Source organism: Psittacula echo, assembly GCF_963264785.1.
Source record: "Psittacula echo genome assembly, chromosome: 5".
In the NCBI taxonomy this organism is placed as follows: domain Eukaryota; kingdom Metazoa; phylum Chordata; class Aves; order Psittaciformes; family Psittacidae; genus Psittacula; species Psittacula echo.
The window spans coordinates 62,348,870-62,365,507 of NC_137739.1; the positions used below are offsets into that span (position 1 = coordinate 62,348,870).

At 40.2% G+C, this 16,638-nt stretch overlaps 1 protein-coding gene across 1 annotated transcript in view; it reads right to left on the bottom strand.

The window, feature by feature from the left end:
* Positions 1-16,638, bottom strand: part of CLMN (calmin) — a gene marked incomplete at both ends in the record, with an annotated part of 74,805 nt that overhangs the window by 18,483 nt on the left and 39,684 nt on the right. Inside the window, one exon of the mRNA XM_080619442.1 lies at positions 2,050-2,111. Coding sequence (XP_080475568.1) covers positions 2,050-2,111 — 62 coding nt within the window. The remainder of the gene's footprint in view (positions 1-2,049; positions 2,112-16,638) is intronic.

Here is a 16,638-nt window from a genome sequence, read left to right on the forward strand (position 1 = left end):
TCTCAGCAGATTTCTCCAAAGGGAACCATCTCCTCACTTCACCGAAGTGTCTCATGATGTGTGTGCTATGAGGCACACAGCCAAGTCAGCTCAGCCCTTAGGAGTAGTCCCAGCTGCAGCAATTATGCTCTTTTCAGGTGTCACTCACTTACATATCCCTAAAGAGCACAATCTTTTCATCTCTGGTTGGGCAATGCACTACTGTTCGATTAAGCACTGCTTCTGGCAAACTGGGACCATGTGTTTTTGTTACTAGCCTTTAATCTAGCCAAGAGTACTAAACAATGCTCCATACTGAAAGAAAGCAAAGTATCCTTCATTTAAAAATCAAATAACCTATCTGAAAGCCTCAAACCCAAACCTTTTTTTTTTTCCTTTCATTACTTAAGAGCAACCAGAACTTGGAAGATGCAGTCTACTCCTAATTATCCCATGACCAGCAGAGCCAGTTCCTCTCAAAAGATGACCCAAATGGGATTGTCTGCCCCAAAAGAGGACACAGCACACCGTAAGTTTCCTGAAGAAGTACAAGAAGACTTCACTGCTGTTTTTAAAATAAACAAGCCACTCTGCAAGAAGTGCTCCTTTGAGGATAAAGGTCACCTTCCTCAGTGGGTGTCCTCAGAGAATCACCTGTAACTAGAGAGAGCTTTAGCAAAGCTTTGGTTATTTACACAGGTACATTTACTACGCCACTTCCAGGAAAAACATTTAATGTAGGGGCAGACTTTTGCCCTTTCTTCAGAGAAGCACTTTTCTTGGTTGAATCCAGAGAAAACAGTCCACCTGCCCACTCAGATTCTAAGACTTCACATGTTTGGCAAGGCAGAATTAACAGCATCCTATAGCCTTTTAATGATCTAATTTCTTCTGTAAATCAAAGACCTTCTCCACATTCACATATTTGACAACCTTTTCATTCAACTTCCAAAATTACTGCTAGTATAAAGCCCTAGATCCCAATTCACAAAGGCATCATGTAACACTGCCTTTGTTCTGAGAGACCTTTGGGAGCACCTGCTAGTCAAAACATTTCCTACTAGCCTTATTCTGACTTTCCAGTGAGGATCCCCTTATTTCTTCAGCAAGACTCAGTGCAGAATAGAGGACTTAAGCAACTATGTATGTGATGGCTTTCTTCTAGAACTCCTTTACTTTACTATGTCTGAAATGCAATCACTTCCCAAGAACTACAGGAACTATACTGAGAGTCAGCTTGTAGCCCAAACTTGTTCCCAGTCTGTGCTTTATGAAATTCAGACACAGATACTAAAAGCACTGTGAATTTCAAACTCCAGTCCAAGTTACGACTTTTTCTAGATTAGGAAGCTGGTCTCATTCCTTGATCCTGCACTAAGCATTGCTTCTGTGTCAGGAATATTAGAATGTTTTCTTTTCTCTTTCCATCCTCAACAGCAGGAAAATCATTCTCCAAGTGGCAGACTACTCAGGAGAGTTATCACTACTATCAATAAGAAAAGTAAATTAGGTTTAATAGCCATATTAGGGTGTGATTAAGAAACAATCACATCTTAAAAATATGATGGCCAAAAATTAGTTCTCTAGTGGAAGGGGATACATAAAGATCCCATCATACAGCCCTCCTGCCCTCATGACTGACAAGTAATGAACGGTTCCCATATGCAACTGTGGGATGAAGCCGGGTTCTGAAGAACATAGGCCATGATGCCTCCAATGTTTGAACTTCCAGTCCAGGGAAGAACACAATCACCTCAGAGCAGTCTCAGCCATACTTGACTTTATACGAGTATGTTCTATGGGAAAATTCTAGCCTCATGACAACATTAAACTCGGGCTTAAATGCACCTGAGGTGAACTAAAGCCAGTCAAGCATTTGTTGTGCCTGAAAAGCATTGTTTTTTTAACCAGAAATACGCTTTCAGCTTCCCCTCATTCTCCTCCAAACATCCCCATATGCACGGAAGTCAACTTTGTTTCCAAATTTAAACTGCTTTAAAAGACATTGGCTGCAATACATCTATGGTTTGGTCCTTGTATCCCAATATCTAGGCTGTTTGTCAGTCTTACCTTTCCCAAATGTAGGTTTATCCATCTGGTAAAGGTCCTCTTCTGTACATTTTCCCGTTCCACTAGAAATACCAGAAACAAAAAAAACAGCACTTAATTTTCCAGAAGAGGAAAATCTTGTAGGAAATTTCAAAAACTGATGCACAAAGAAGTCAGAATTCATGAGAGCCCTGTGAATAAAACAAATATATTCCAAATCAGGAAATATAAGGTTGAGCTATGGTGTTTTATACAATTTCTTTGCCCAGACATGAGCTGTGCACTTGTAGATGCATTCTAAAGGATGTAGGAAGAAATCTAGAAATCTCTCTTCAGTTTCGCAATCTTCACTGCAGCTTTTGGGAGGTGAATATTTACGTGTCGTGCACAGCTCCCCAGTGATGCCTCTGAGCAGGCAGCTTGACCCTTCTATGTCCATTTATAGGATTATTGCTTTGATGCCTCATGCAAATTGGGCTGCCGTGGATTCCAATGTACTTACTTGTATGCACAAGGAACAGGACCACATTAGCCACACAACAATTTTGTCTTCATTCTTATGAATGGAAAAACCTCATCAAATCTCATCTTCCCAGTCTCCTAACTAGTGCACTTAAAACCAAAATTCCAAGTCCCTACATTGAAGAATCATTTTACAGTAAGATTACTCATTGCAGTAAGAGGAGGAGTGCTTGCTCCCTGCCAGAAGTGCTACAGGCTAGGTGCTGTACAAACAGCTCTTGAAGAGTTTTTAATCACATCTGCCATTTCCTGAATCCATTTCCATAGTGAACTACAGCAAAAGTGTAAGGGGAATCATATTACTGACCAACATTCATTTACTTTCTAATATAAAAAAGTAAACCATATATCTAATATAAATGAAGTAGACTGACAAAGTAATATTTCATTGTGGAGACAATTATTCTCAAGTGGTTCTCAAATTTCACTTGAATTAAGGAAATCTGGCAATTTATGAACAAAACCCATTAAAACTAGTTATATGCTGTATTTCAATTTACTCACAGAGCGTATCAAATACATTTTAGAACCATTTTGTGTTTCTTCAGCCCTACAAAAATAGCTAACCTACCTACAGGGAAATCACTTTCTGTAAAAGTCTGGTTTGTTTTTATTGGTCAGACTAATTGTAGACTAAGTAGTAGCTTATGTAAATCAGATTTTAATATTGTTCCTTTTGATCATTTTAACTTAAAGGTCAGCAGTCTCTAATCACATGTATAATTGTTTTCCTTATTTTGATGCCTTGGAAGAGAGCTTTCAGCATGAATCACATCTTTCACTGATGGCTGTTCAGGCCTTTTAAGTCCTCTTACTCCTGTAAAACCTGATTTTATGCGAGATTGGTTAAAAAAGTCATTACCCTTTAAATGCTTTAGAAAACATGGAAAATGCCAAGCTAATTATTGCTGCTGGCTTTTCTTTTAAGATATCTTAGAAAAATATGCACAGATTTGAAACAGCTCTCTACAAATGAAACTGTAAGTTATATTAGAGTTCCAGAATATCTATAAAAAACCCACAGCATTTACCACCTACAAATCTCAAAGTACAATAAACTAAGAGATGTGTCATCTTTCCTGGGCTTCCCTTCCTTCAACACCTTGACCTCAGAATTGGCTTTCCAAGCACTCACTCATCCACAGCTATGTGTCACCTAGGGTGCAATTTTCACAACTGATCTGTTAAAATTAACTTTTGAGGGTGGGTGGAGGTTAATGTTAAGCCAAATCTGTTCCCAGATATACTTTTATTCAAATGCATGTGTTGGTGCAAAGGGGAAGACAGAACAGGCGCAGCAGTGGCAGGCAACAGGGCCGCCTCTTAAGCATGTCTGAAAATGCTCAGGAATTCTCAGGTGGGCAGCACCATGTTTCAGGGAGGACAGGGGAGCTTATCAAATGGGATGGATATACAGAATTCCACTGTTCACCAGAATCAAAGAGGAAACACAGAAGGTACACATAAGCAAAATTCATGTTTTCTGATTTCATCAGAGCCTTGGCTTTTTGGTTTTCAGTCCAATTTTTCACCAGTCACTTTGGCAACCTTCATTTTCATGGTAAATAAGGATGAAAAAGAGAGCTGTGTTTATTTACAGATCATCCATGAAACTGAGCACACACTGGCTCCTAATTTTGCTGCAGAAATTCTACCATGGAAGCAAATTAGAGCTGCACATATGCCTCAAAGGATGGGTGAGCCAAACTGGTATTACTGCTTCAGGGAGCTCACACACCAAAAAAAAAAAAAATCCCAAAAAGGCTCATTCAGGAAAGCACTTGCACGTATACCCAGGTTTCTGACGCCAATCAGTGATCCTTCCTACAGCAAGCAGCCTCTTTCAAGTAAGAATGATGACTCCAGAACAGACACTATTTGATTCTATAATAGTCTAAAGCAATAGTAACTGGATGGGCAAAAGGAAAGAGGAGGAAATGTGTTTATAAAACCCGTAAAGCAGACAAACCTCTAATGCAGGCCATATGCTCAATGATAGAGCTAGTGGGAAAAGTTCAGCACAGGTATTTACTGACATGCCTGTCCTGGGTTCAGCCTTTAACTGTTATTCTTCTCCAGCTTTGTGGACCTCCCAGTTTCAGTACAGCCTCTCTTCTCCACAACCTTTTCATTTGAGACGATTGTAGAGACTATATAAACTTTATATAGTTCCTATAAATTAAATGTAATCTTTTTTTCTCCTTCACACCTACTATTGTATAAAAATGAAGAAAATCATTCAAGTCTAAAGTTCCTATGCCTATGTATATAGTTTACTGAAACTGCACTGTGTTTACTGGGCAGCTAGAGAGCAATAACACCATTATAAAATAATAATTACACAAACCATATGGCTGGCCTGCACACAAACCCTATGCTGGAAAAGAAGGATGTCTGCTGTGAGGGCTGGATTCAAAGATGTAAAGCTGGAAGGTAGTAAACAGTTAGGAATTGCCATTTTGGTTGAGCTCAACTCAGACCTTGACAAAAGAGAAAAATTACAAAGAGAAATTTTGACCACCACACAGAAGCTGGGTCTTCCATACTCTTCCAATAAGCTCAGCTGCAATATGCTTTTACAGTAGGGTCTTAGATATTGTAAAGGAACAGCTTTATATCAACGTACACAGTTAAGGCACTGACAGGCATTTGCTGCATTAATTTAGAAGGGAAGAAACCCCTAGAGAAGCAAAAGGTGTACTGGTAGGATGATGAGCTTATCGTATAACCCACACAGTTCTCTGCCCACAACTGTGACCTAAAATCTTACAGTAAAGGCAACTCATTTGTCATACAGTAAAGCTAAGCTAGTTCAAAAACCACTTGGGTAAATTCAAGGTTAAGTTATTAATGGACAACAGAGTTCGGCTGCTTTTCTCAGCGGCACTATTTCCTTCTCCACCAGCCTAGAAATTCCTCAGCCATTTACTGATAATACCATTTCCTCCTTCTTCAAGTCTCCTGAAAGGTCACTACCGTTGCAATACCTAAAAGAAGCCAATCCCCTAACAGCATCTACATTCAACAGCAAATTAGATGGCAAATATTGATTTACTTTTAAATACTATTTATTCTGTTGTTGCAGAACCAGTTATGAATACTCCTCTGAGACACATCACCATGGGGCTGGGCACATCAAGTAACTATTAAATGTGGAAGCTGATGTGAGTGGAATACTTGTCAGCATGTAATTACGTAGCTTCAGAAAACTGCTAGATTTCCATGTATGTATATTACAGAAGTTCACTTGAATTCGTTTCCAAAGCTCTTAGCATTTCATCCAGGATATCATCATCATATGACATTAAAACCTTCACAACAGGCCAAGCTGGCTTTTAGACCCACCTGCAACTTACCTGGAAGGTATCTTACTAACTACTGGTTTTATAACACACACAAAAGCCAGCTTCCTTGTTTCCACTGCAAGTTATAACCTCTATAGATGCAAGATATACCTGTTATTAACATTGAGCAAGTTTTCATGACAGGAATGGTGGTGTTGGCCACCTAACTGTGAAATAGGATGTTTTGACTGCCCTTGGCTTCAGAGGCAGTAACTTCCCAGGAGAATCATCATATATTCACTTTATCAGTAATCAACGGCTACCATAGGACCAGCTTATAATGTGTATGGCTCCAGAGGTATCCAAGCTTCTGCCGAAGTCTTAGATCAGAAGAAAATGGCACTTCCTATTACACAAAAAAAATATATGGGAAACTGTGCGATATTAAAATACTAGAACCTAACTCCAAAATGAAACGTGGTTCAGACACTTGTCTTGGAAAATGCAAATCCCTCTCCTTTCACCTTCCTCACCCCAAAACTGTGGTTCACACAGCCAAGCAATGGATCAGTCTCTAAAGAACACACATTGAACAGTCTATTTTTGAACAACTCAAACTCAGGCCACTAAATAAAATGAGAACTGGATTTTAAACTGGGCTTCATGCTGTTCCTACACTGTGACTCAGCCCAAGTATTTCTGATTACTACTCATCATACTATCAACTCTGAATAGTGTTTTCTCTGAAAACTTTATGTTCATGAAGGAAGACAGAGTGACGTCTTTGAAAATGGTTTTACCTAAAATTGCTCATTTGCTGCCTGCAATGTTCCAAGCTTGTGCTACTGTGTCTCAAACACTGAAGAGTGTGTTTCCAGACATGGTTTTACAGATCATGACAAGGCTCTCCCAGCAATACCATTAGATAAAGAGAACAGTTTTTATTTATTTTTTTTTAATTAATGCATTTTTACATAGACTCAGACCTATGGCATTGAGTAGCCAGGCTGAATTTTGGTGTCAAAAAAGAGGCTGGTATTGGACTATGATCTGCCTCACTGAGCTTCTGTATACAGTACAGCTGAGACACATGAATCCTAGCATCTTCTACCTTTTTTGTGTGTATATAGATGAAAGTAATTGTATACGCAACAGGCCATGCCATTACTTACAACAGTCAGGCATTAGGTACAGGAGGGTGATAATAGGCACAGGATACTGACAGCTGTAAGGAAGCATAGATCCTTGTCTACGCGACCTTTCACTGTTCAAGCACAACACATGGGACAAAGTTCAGATACAAAGACAAAAGACAGGGCACATGAAAGCAACACATCTGACATGGGAAGTGTGATTAGAGATGAGCAAAAAAAATAGGGGTGGTAAGAAAGGGAGACTGGGGAGTGGGGTAGCAACTGACAGCAAAATAAATGGAGAGTTTAAGATGAAATGTGCAAAGTAGGCAGTGCTTCATCCCAATACAGACTTACATTAAGTAAATTGAACTATGAACCCTCAGAAACTTAATCTCTATTACGTAGTTTCTCAAGAGGCTGAAAAGATAGCTCACAACATAAGGTAACGTAAGAAAAGACTTCCTCTCAAGTGTATATGGTGCAGTCCAGCTACACTGCTCAGTACCTACAAGAAAATCTCCATATTTGTAGGAGTGTGAATTTTAAAGGCACAATCAAAGTATAGGGAATATTTTTTTCCAGATTGCCCACAAAATTCATTTTATAAGCTTCTGAATTCCTGGGAATTGTGTATTTTCCTTGTGCTTAAGAAACTCTCAAACAGCTAAGAAGATTAATACAAATTTTCTTTTTCATCTATACAGGGGTTGAAGGCTTTGTTGTGTACCATATGCCAATTTTATGTAATTTGGAGCACATGAAATATTAAATCTTAAAAACTCTGGTTTTCTAAAGGAAACATTAACTGCACTATATAACATGAGACTGCTCTCAAGTTACCTCCCATGAAATGGGGCCTCTAAGCCTTCCAGATGAAGTTGTTAAGTTAATTGTTTGTTGAAACCAACCCATTTATTAGGGTCCTTATTAAACTTCTATGGCAGGTGTTGAAAGCTTGAAGCTTTTTCATTCCATCAAAGTTGCAGAGGCTGAATCTTACTGGCTGAAAGTTCTTCAAAACTCAGGTTGGTGCTGCAGAACACAAACATTGCAGGATCACGAGTATTACATTTTCATTAGCTGCAGTTAAACAGGTTTCCTTTGGATGTCAGGGTCTGGTTACAGCGAAATATTTACTGCTGCAATCGGTATATTAGGATTATATACACCAAACAAATATTGCAGGATGAACATGAGGTTTCGGAAAAACTCTTCATGCTTTAATCCTCACAATGTCTGAGGCAGATGTTCCTCTTACCAGCGTATCAGAAAGATGAATTTACTTGTAAATTCTACAGAGCTCTGGAAGAGAAATCCTACATAAAATTTTACTATTAGAGATGATCAAAATAGCTTCCAATGAGAGGGATTTATTTTTCCCCCTTGAAAACTAATTTGGTAGTGGCAGATGGTAGATTTCCCCCCTGTACCCTTCAATCACAAAGCAAACATATTTGTTCTCATTACTTTTTATACACATGGAAAATGTTATTGAACAGATTAACAAAATTTCTCATTTACATACCAGGAATGTTCTTATGAAACTAAATTTGATAATGTTAAAAAAGAGAAATACAATTTTGTTCTGAATACTTTGAATGAAACAAACATCAGTGTCTACTGGAAAGGCTACTGGATCCAACAAAGCATTAATTAGGGTAAATTAAATGGGTTTGGAATTCATCTAACGAGTGATTTCAGTGTTGACCCAGAAAGGGATTTTCAGACTGTGCACACTACCTCTTGTGGTATATTCCATGCTGTACAAGGAAAATAATGCCTCCTTCCATACATGAAAATAAACAGGTTTTCCTATTACCAGCAATGGCCATTAGGAGCAATGCACATCAACAACGTCTTAGTTTTTTGTTGCTCCTAGCCCAGGGTTCACTATGTTCCAGTGCTGTTTGCTGCTCCTACCGATGGTTCGCCTCCTGGGACTGCTGATGTTTCTTGGGGGCATTTAGGCCCCCAGTTCTGCGCTGGGCAAAATGTCCAACCCTTGCCATTGCTGGACTCTGCTTCAAATGCTTTAGTTTAATTTCAACCTCCCCTTGCACCTTTTCTATCAACTTGACTTTATTCTTTTCACTTGCTTAAAAATAAAATCAGGAGTGCCCTTCTAAACCTAACAAATTTATAGCCACTGCATTTCACCAGGTGCCAATTGGCCTCATCTTCCTGTTAGTTAGAGGAATGGCTCTTGAATCAAGTTCACATCAGCATGGTTATACTAGCATTAGCACAGCCCTTTCCCTCCCAAATGGAGAATGCATCATACCTATACCAATATCTGCACCAGTATCTACGTATCACTCCTAACTGAAGATCTCAATGCTCAAATAAGAAGAAAAGAACAACATCTTCCAGAAGCCATCCTACCTCAACCAAGTAAAGGCAAGTAACAAAGTCCAGCATTTCCACTGCTCGGCATTTACCCTTATTTGTTGTGGCAAACCTAGATGGCCTAGACTGTGGAATGTGAAACATTCCTTATTGTTTGTGGCTTTTTCCTGCCAAAGAGCAAAAAAAAAGTCCTTTTGGCTGGTTAATTTTGCTAAGACATCAAAAGCTGAAATTCAGTAGGATATTATGCTTTACATCAGTTCTGACAACAGTGCTAAAGCCTGAATAATCTGAGATGAGCAAAGAAGCCCAACAAAACCCACACTATGTGTCAGGGTTATTTCTTGACATGCAGAGTCAGATGAGAACTAGCATGTGCACAGAGTCCCACTGCTTGCTATATTCGGCAGTTAATGCTAATAGGGTGGTGGTTAACTGCACTTTTATGCATGTGAAACCATTGCAACTGAATCTGTGAGTGGAAGGAAGAAAACACAGGTGCAGGAGAGCAGCAACACATCCACTTCCAACAAAAGTCATGGGCAACTTCATGAGCATCTTTACAGGAGTCAGTCTTTAACACAAAATTTGAACTCTCGCAATTAGTAGCCAGGACCTTCAAAGAACTATAGGGTGGTACAGAAGGGCTGAGGAGACAACTGCCAGAGACATATAGTTTTCTTTACCTGTGGGAAACTTGTACTCATAAGACAGTAGTTTTGTTTTCTACAATCAAGTAAGGAAAGGCAACCACAAATGTGTAACACAGAATTACCTTGCAGAAGCCATGAAATCACAAAGAATTGCCTGTTGGGGTGTCTGTGGCTTCTGCATTTCTCTTTTCTACTTCCCCTATTATCCCCAAACAACTTGGGGACACTACCCGGTCAGTACATTATCCAAACCAAGAAATGCTTCTGAACAGTACCAGCCAGCACTAGAAGATGTTAAGAAGTAAAACTTAATTATATGTGTGCAGTACTTCAAAAACAGAATTAAAACACAAAAAGAGTAACCCACTGCATGGACCACCAAAACCTTCTGGTTTGTTTAAGAAAGGGAGCCACCTCAGATGGGTCTCCCTAGTGAAAAATCACCGTGTTCTGCCTCTCTCCTACTTATATATCCCTTTGGTGTCTTCTTATAAAAGCCATTAGGCAGCACAGAAGAAATTGAGTGAGGAGCGTGGTAGTCGGATGAATATTAGAAACTTGCAGAAATACCTGCAGCTCTAAGAGCAAAAGATTGAAGAGATTTTTTGAGATTAATATTAACTCGCACAAATCCTGTAGCTTTGGAGGAATAAGCTTTGTCTATTGTGAGACAGAGACGTGATCTGAGGTAGAGAGTATGAGACCGTTCTTGGAGGGATGGAGAGGAAAATAAAACCAAAACCACAACCTAAGAGACTGGAGCTGCACTGTAAGGTGCTGTGCCACAGAGCAAGGCAACTGCCATTTAAAAACAGATGAAGGCAGAGTGTCAGCTGCCTAAACTAGACTAAAATGGCTAAAAAGCAGAAACTACAGTAGGAGTCCTTTTTAAGATGCAAGAACCTAGCGGTGACCAGTAGATATCCCTGCGGAGTTGCCATTAAATGATCTTCTAGTAGGTATGCTTCAAGAAAGGCACACCTATGTTTCTAAGAAAAGGGTAGCTGCCACAGAATAGTACAGGCAGATAGTACAGGCAGATCAAGGATGGCAAGCTTTTTAGTGCTCAGCTAAGTCAGTCAGGTAGCTTCCCCCATGAGCCTCTGACCCTAACTCTGCTCCCCAGTAACCCTAACACAGTCTTTGTGGGCAGCACAGCAGAAAGCCTGGTCCCCTCTGCATGTTGGTGAGCACTGCTTCAGGTAGCACAGGGAACCGTAAGTCTTGGACCAGGCTTGGATTGAGGCCTGCTGTAAGACTCAGGATCCCAGTTCTTTCTAAGAAGCTCCCAGAATGTGGCAATGCAGCCCTCAAAGTGACTGACCGAAGGTCTTGATGCAGCTCCACATTTTTATCTGTATGCCTGAAGGCATATTTCAGCTAATCTGCCAGGATGAAAACCCAAAGAAACATGTAGACAGGTTCTCTGGTTCAGAGACATTTCAGAACATTTTATGGCATTAAACCAATGCCATGAAAAGACCAGAGCACAAAAACCTGTAGACACCGTATGCATCTTCAACACTGACACTCTCGTGCCTCTTCACTCTGTCCTTAAATAGTTCACCTGTAACCTCCAGCACAACAACCACCTTTCTGCTACTCTATTTTTTGCAACTCTCTTCCAAAATTCAAACAAGAACATGACAGGAACCATGAAAACTCACCCTTCCTCCTTCATGGCCCACACTGAATATCCACCCAGAAGAAAAAGCAAACATGAAAAAATTTGGACTAAAGTGCAAAGTAAGTATTTGTGTTATTTACGGACATTTCCAAAAACAAAATTTAGCAGAGGCATTCCTCATGTACATTGCTCATAACACAACAAACTTCTTTCACGCAAAAGCCCATTGCTACATAGCTATAGTCTGTGTTTGCACTGTACCTTCAATCCGATGAGCTCTGTGATCCTTATTATCAGACTTTCACATCCTTGGGAACAAGACATAGCACTGTCTCCTATTACAAAGGAAAAAACAGGAGCACCAAGAACTTCAACGACTAATTATAATGCAAGCAACAGGCCCTTCTTTTAATACACTCAATGGTGTATTAAGATGGCATCTCATCTTTCCAAAAGACAAGGGTTTCCTTAAAGAAAAAATCCCTTATGGAAAGAACAGGTATTTTGTTGCTTTGAACTGTGCTCAACACACATAACGATCCCTCCTGAGATGGATTTAAGTGATATACTTCAAACTGGGATGTAAGCCATTTTATTTGCAATGTTAGCTCGTATTCAGAAGAACAGTAATCAGACATTGCAGAGAAAGGCGGACCTTCAAACGCCATAGTCCATAGCACAAAAGGAATAAAGGCACTTTGGAAAGAGAAGGAGCTTTTGTCAGAGGTTCTGCTTTCTACAGCCTTTGAAACAGTTCCCTACTTTTATTTTTCTTTTAATGGCAATTAAAATGATTTTTTCCAAGCTTCCTGGTGCTTTTGGCTGCTCCCCAAGACTATTAGGGAGATGAAGACAAGGAACCGTTCAGTCACTGCAGCCTGCTTGGTGGTACTTCAAAGCTGTACCATGCAGAAGCATGCTTTCACATACCCTTTAACATAGTACAGCTTCACACTGGCACTAAGAACCTTAGCAAACACTTTGCCAGCACAAGAGAAGGCATCAAACAGCGCTTCGGCAGCGGAGCTGGCCGAGAGTGTGCATCAGCCCTTGGCCTGAGAGTACTTATAACTGTAAACACCATCACGTTAGCTCACTCTCCCCCCTGCATTGCTCTTGCATTGCCTCGCATCTCTCACCTCAAGCCTGAACGACAGGATTCTGATTAGTGTGTGTTCCTTGCATTTTTTTTTAATTTCCCACATCAAATCATGAATGTTATGCAATGAGAATAACGCAGAGCATGAGGACTGACAGCATTCCTACTGCCGTAGGAGTCAGAAGAGGCCTTATCAGTCAGCTCCTGTTCTGCCTCTTTTTCTCCCTCTGACAGGCACACCTGCCAGTTTCAGCACAGAGGACTGCTGCTATGTGCTGGATATGGTTAACAGGTGAGATAACCACCTTCTTTAGGCCTGCAAGTACCTACGGACCTGGAATCTGCATGCTCTCTAACAAAAAAAAATCACTATTTGACCTCCATTTTTCTTCATCTGTATGATGTGAGATGGATGAGCAATGAACAGGACAGTGAGGACACCACTGCTTTGGGACTACACACTCCAATTCCCTACAGCAACTCAGCTAACAATCCAGTAAAATAGGAAAAGACACTGAAAGCATCAGGAAAGCTGCATGCAACACACCCTTTGATGTCAGCAACACCTTAGCAACAACACTGAGATCAGCTGAGCCAGTACAAGCATGGATATTGAATTTTGGGAGACAGAAGATGACAAGATGTTCTCTTTACTAGCGCCACGTTTATGCTTAGACCTACACAAAGCTGATTTAGTACTATTTGGATAAAATGTGTATAAGATTCTTATTAAAACCCCATGTGTCTCACAGAGCTGTATTAGAGCCATGCCAGAGCCATTCTGTCTTCTCATTGTGCTTTAAGCTGAGAAGCTTTTGCAGATGGTCAAGGTCGTATGCAGTGATCAGTGCCTTGCTCACACCATTCAGCACCTGCTTAGAGAGCCTGGTTTTAAGGTGAGAAGTTTAACTCTTCTGAACAGTTTCTACCCTTTACAGGTGTATGAAATTACCTAAGGCAAACCAAACACTTCAGAAATATGAGACCTGACTCATATGTTTTGAGAGCCTGAGTCCAAGTATACCCAATGTCTGTCATTTCGGGGTCATGGAAAGACATTATTAAGTATCCCAAGGACTCTGTGGCAGTGTCTGAAGTGTAGCCTCATCACAGCACTCACAGCACACTGGATACAAGCAAAGTCAGACCAAAGAATTGAGTAATCATGACTAAAACATGATCACATGGTCAGTTCCCCTCAGGATTAGAAACACAATGAATTCTCCATAGAGAGAGAAAAAAAGGAACGCAATTACCTGATTGCAGCCTCTTGCATGGTAGCAGGGAAACAATAAGTCTTTAAGCAAAAGATGCTACTTTGAAACTGAGGTATCATTAAAAAAACATAAAAGGACTCTCAAAGACAAACAGCATTTAGATCTGGCTACAACATACTGCTAGGAAGGTATGACCTCTATTAAAAAGTACTATGTAGAAGATGGTGAGGAGAAGGCTCCAAGTCTTAGATGTCTAGAGGAATCCCTTTCATACCTTAGGCAAATTTCCATGATCTCTGTGCTTCTCATCTTTAAGAGTGGAATCATTCATGCTTTGAAAGGATCTTGAAATTAACCTACAAATACTGACTGCATAGGCAGATACTTTGGTGACAACTACACAGCCAGGCCCTAATGTTTAGAAAATAAGCAATTCATGACATGATTTTTCTGATGCATCTAACAATATCACAATTCCTGATGAACAACATAGAATAATAGAATCACAGAATGGTTAGGGCTGGAAAGGAGTTTAAGATCATCTAGTTCCAACCCCCCTGCCATGGGCAGGGACACCTCACACTAAACCATGTCACCCAATGCTCTGTCCAACCTGGCCTTGAACACTGCCAGGGATGGAGCATTTACCATATCTTTGTGCAATCCATTCCAGTGCCTCACCACTCTCACAGTAAAGAACGTCTTCCTTATATCAAACCTAAACTTCCCCTGTTGAAGTTTTAACCCACTGCCCCTTGTCCTATCACTACAGTCCCTGATGAATAGTCCCTCTCTGGCACCCTTGTAGGCCCCCTTCAGATACTGGAAGGCTGCTATGAGGCCACACAGCCTTCTCTTCTCCAGGCTGAATAAACCCAACTTTCTCAGCCTGTCTTTATATGGGAGGTGCTCTACACAGTAAAGAAAGGAATGCCAACAAGAATGCCACACAACAGTGTGCCACTCTTATGCTAGTTTTGTTTGCACTTGTATTAAGCCTAACCCCAGGGCAGTAAAGTTGTAAAGACAGAAGCACCTTTTACCTACTAACCCTATCATACTGAAGGTGACCAAAGAGAAAAAGTTACAAGTGAACTTCATCAGCAGACCATTCTTCCCTTGCTCACCAACATTACATTCATAAGCAAGTCATCAGGAAAGTAAGGGTGGGAATTCTGTTTGGTGTAACTTCACTTGGAAGAAGAGAGTGAAACTTTTCATTATTATTATCTTTTAGTTTATTTCTCCATTAATAATAATAATGACTGCAATTTAGCTGTAAAAATGGCTTTGAAAATATATCTTCTCCATTTCAATTTATTTCTACAGCTGCAGAATTACATTGTTTAACTTTTCTTTCTTAAGTGGATTTCCTTTGGCTTTGGCTCCCATTTAATAAAGTGACGAGTTTACTGAAAACAGCCTTTGCAGTTTCAGTGGATTAGTACAGTAAAGCCAAACTTGATTGAAAAATAACTTTACTCCATGCTGCTTTATTGCCAGTCAGCTCACACGATTGACAACAGCTGCATCTGGCAGCCAGACCAGTTATTTCACTTGTTTGTTTTCAAATGGTCAGCAATAGCAATGCCGATAACATGCACACACTTCATTTTCACGTTCTGTGGTGTGTGCAGAGTAGTTGGGGACCATCTGAGTAGAGACACGTCATTAGAAGAGGTCTTTTCCTGCTTTGCTGGAGATCAGCAGGTGATAAATGCAGAGAAAGCAAGTATGGACCAAAGTCAGCAATATAATTACTTACAATTCTATCCCAGATAAAATATGTGGGTGGCAATTAAGTAGGAAAAGCTTGTCAGAAATCTCTAAGCACATAACTCAATCAGGATTTGATGCCATGACACCACAACAAGCTGCATACCTCTTCAAGGTCTGGAGAGCCTCCATCCCCCACTCATCTCACATCTTGCAGCACTCTGGGAGCAGCTGTGTCCCACAAAGGCTCTTCCTTGACAGCACCCACAGCTAAAGATAGGCATCACGATTTAGCTTTTATTTGTCTGCTGAAACAAACAGATTTAATCTGTAGTTCATTTTATTATGACATAAGCAATAGCTACTCTGTTCTTACAACATTGAAAAGGTTTAATTTTATAGCTGTTTCACAGAGGGTCACATTAAACTTCACACGTGTAAGCAAACAAAGGCTCTTTGACATTAACAGATGGGAAGCAAGGACCATGGGCTTTTCAAACTCCCAAGAACAAACTTTATCTGCCCTCTCCTACCTTGGCCTAAAAATGGAGATAAATGCTGACTTTTACAAATGCCAGTAGTGGCTCGTATGTCTCTGCTGGCAAAGTATTACCCAATTGATTTACTTCTGTGTCCACTGAACATAGGATTTTAAAGCTTAGTTATGTAATTCCTTCCACTTACATACTTCCAGACCACTGTCTCCAATAAAAACCATATATATATAACCAAAGATACAACCAGGTATAGAAGTATTATTACATAGTAAAGGGCACATTTTTACAACAACATGCTGGCAAGAAAAAGCTTTGACTTTTGCAATTTCAACAGAAGTCTCCTTGGTATAAAGAACATAAACTTTGCGCACTGAGTGACAGCCAACAGACTTCTAGAGAACTTGCCCAGCAAGGAAGCTGCCAAGGGGATAAGGAATGAAACTGTCTGGTTTCAGGAGGATGAGCTAGTCAAAGAGAAAGCTCTGGGCCAGTATGAACTGGCCCTTTTTCTCT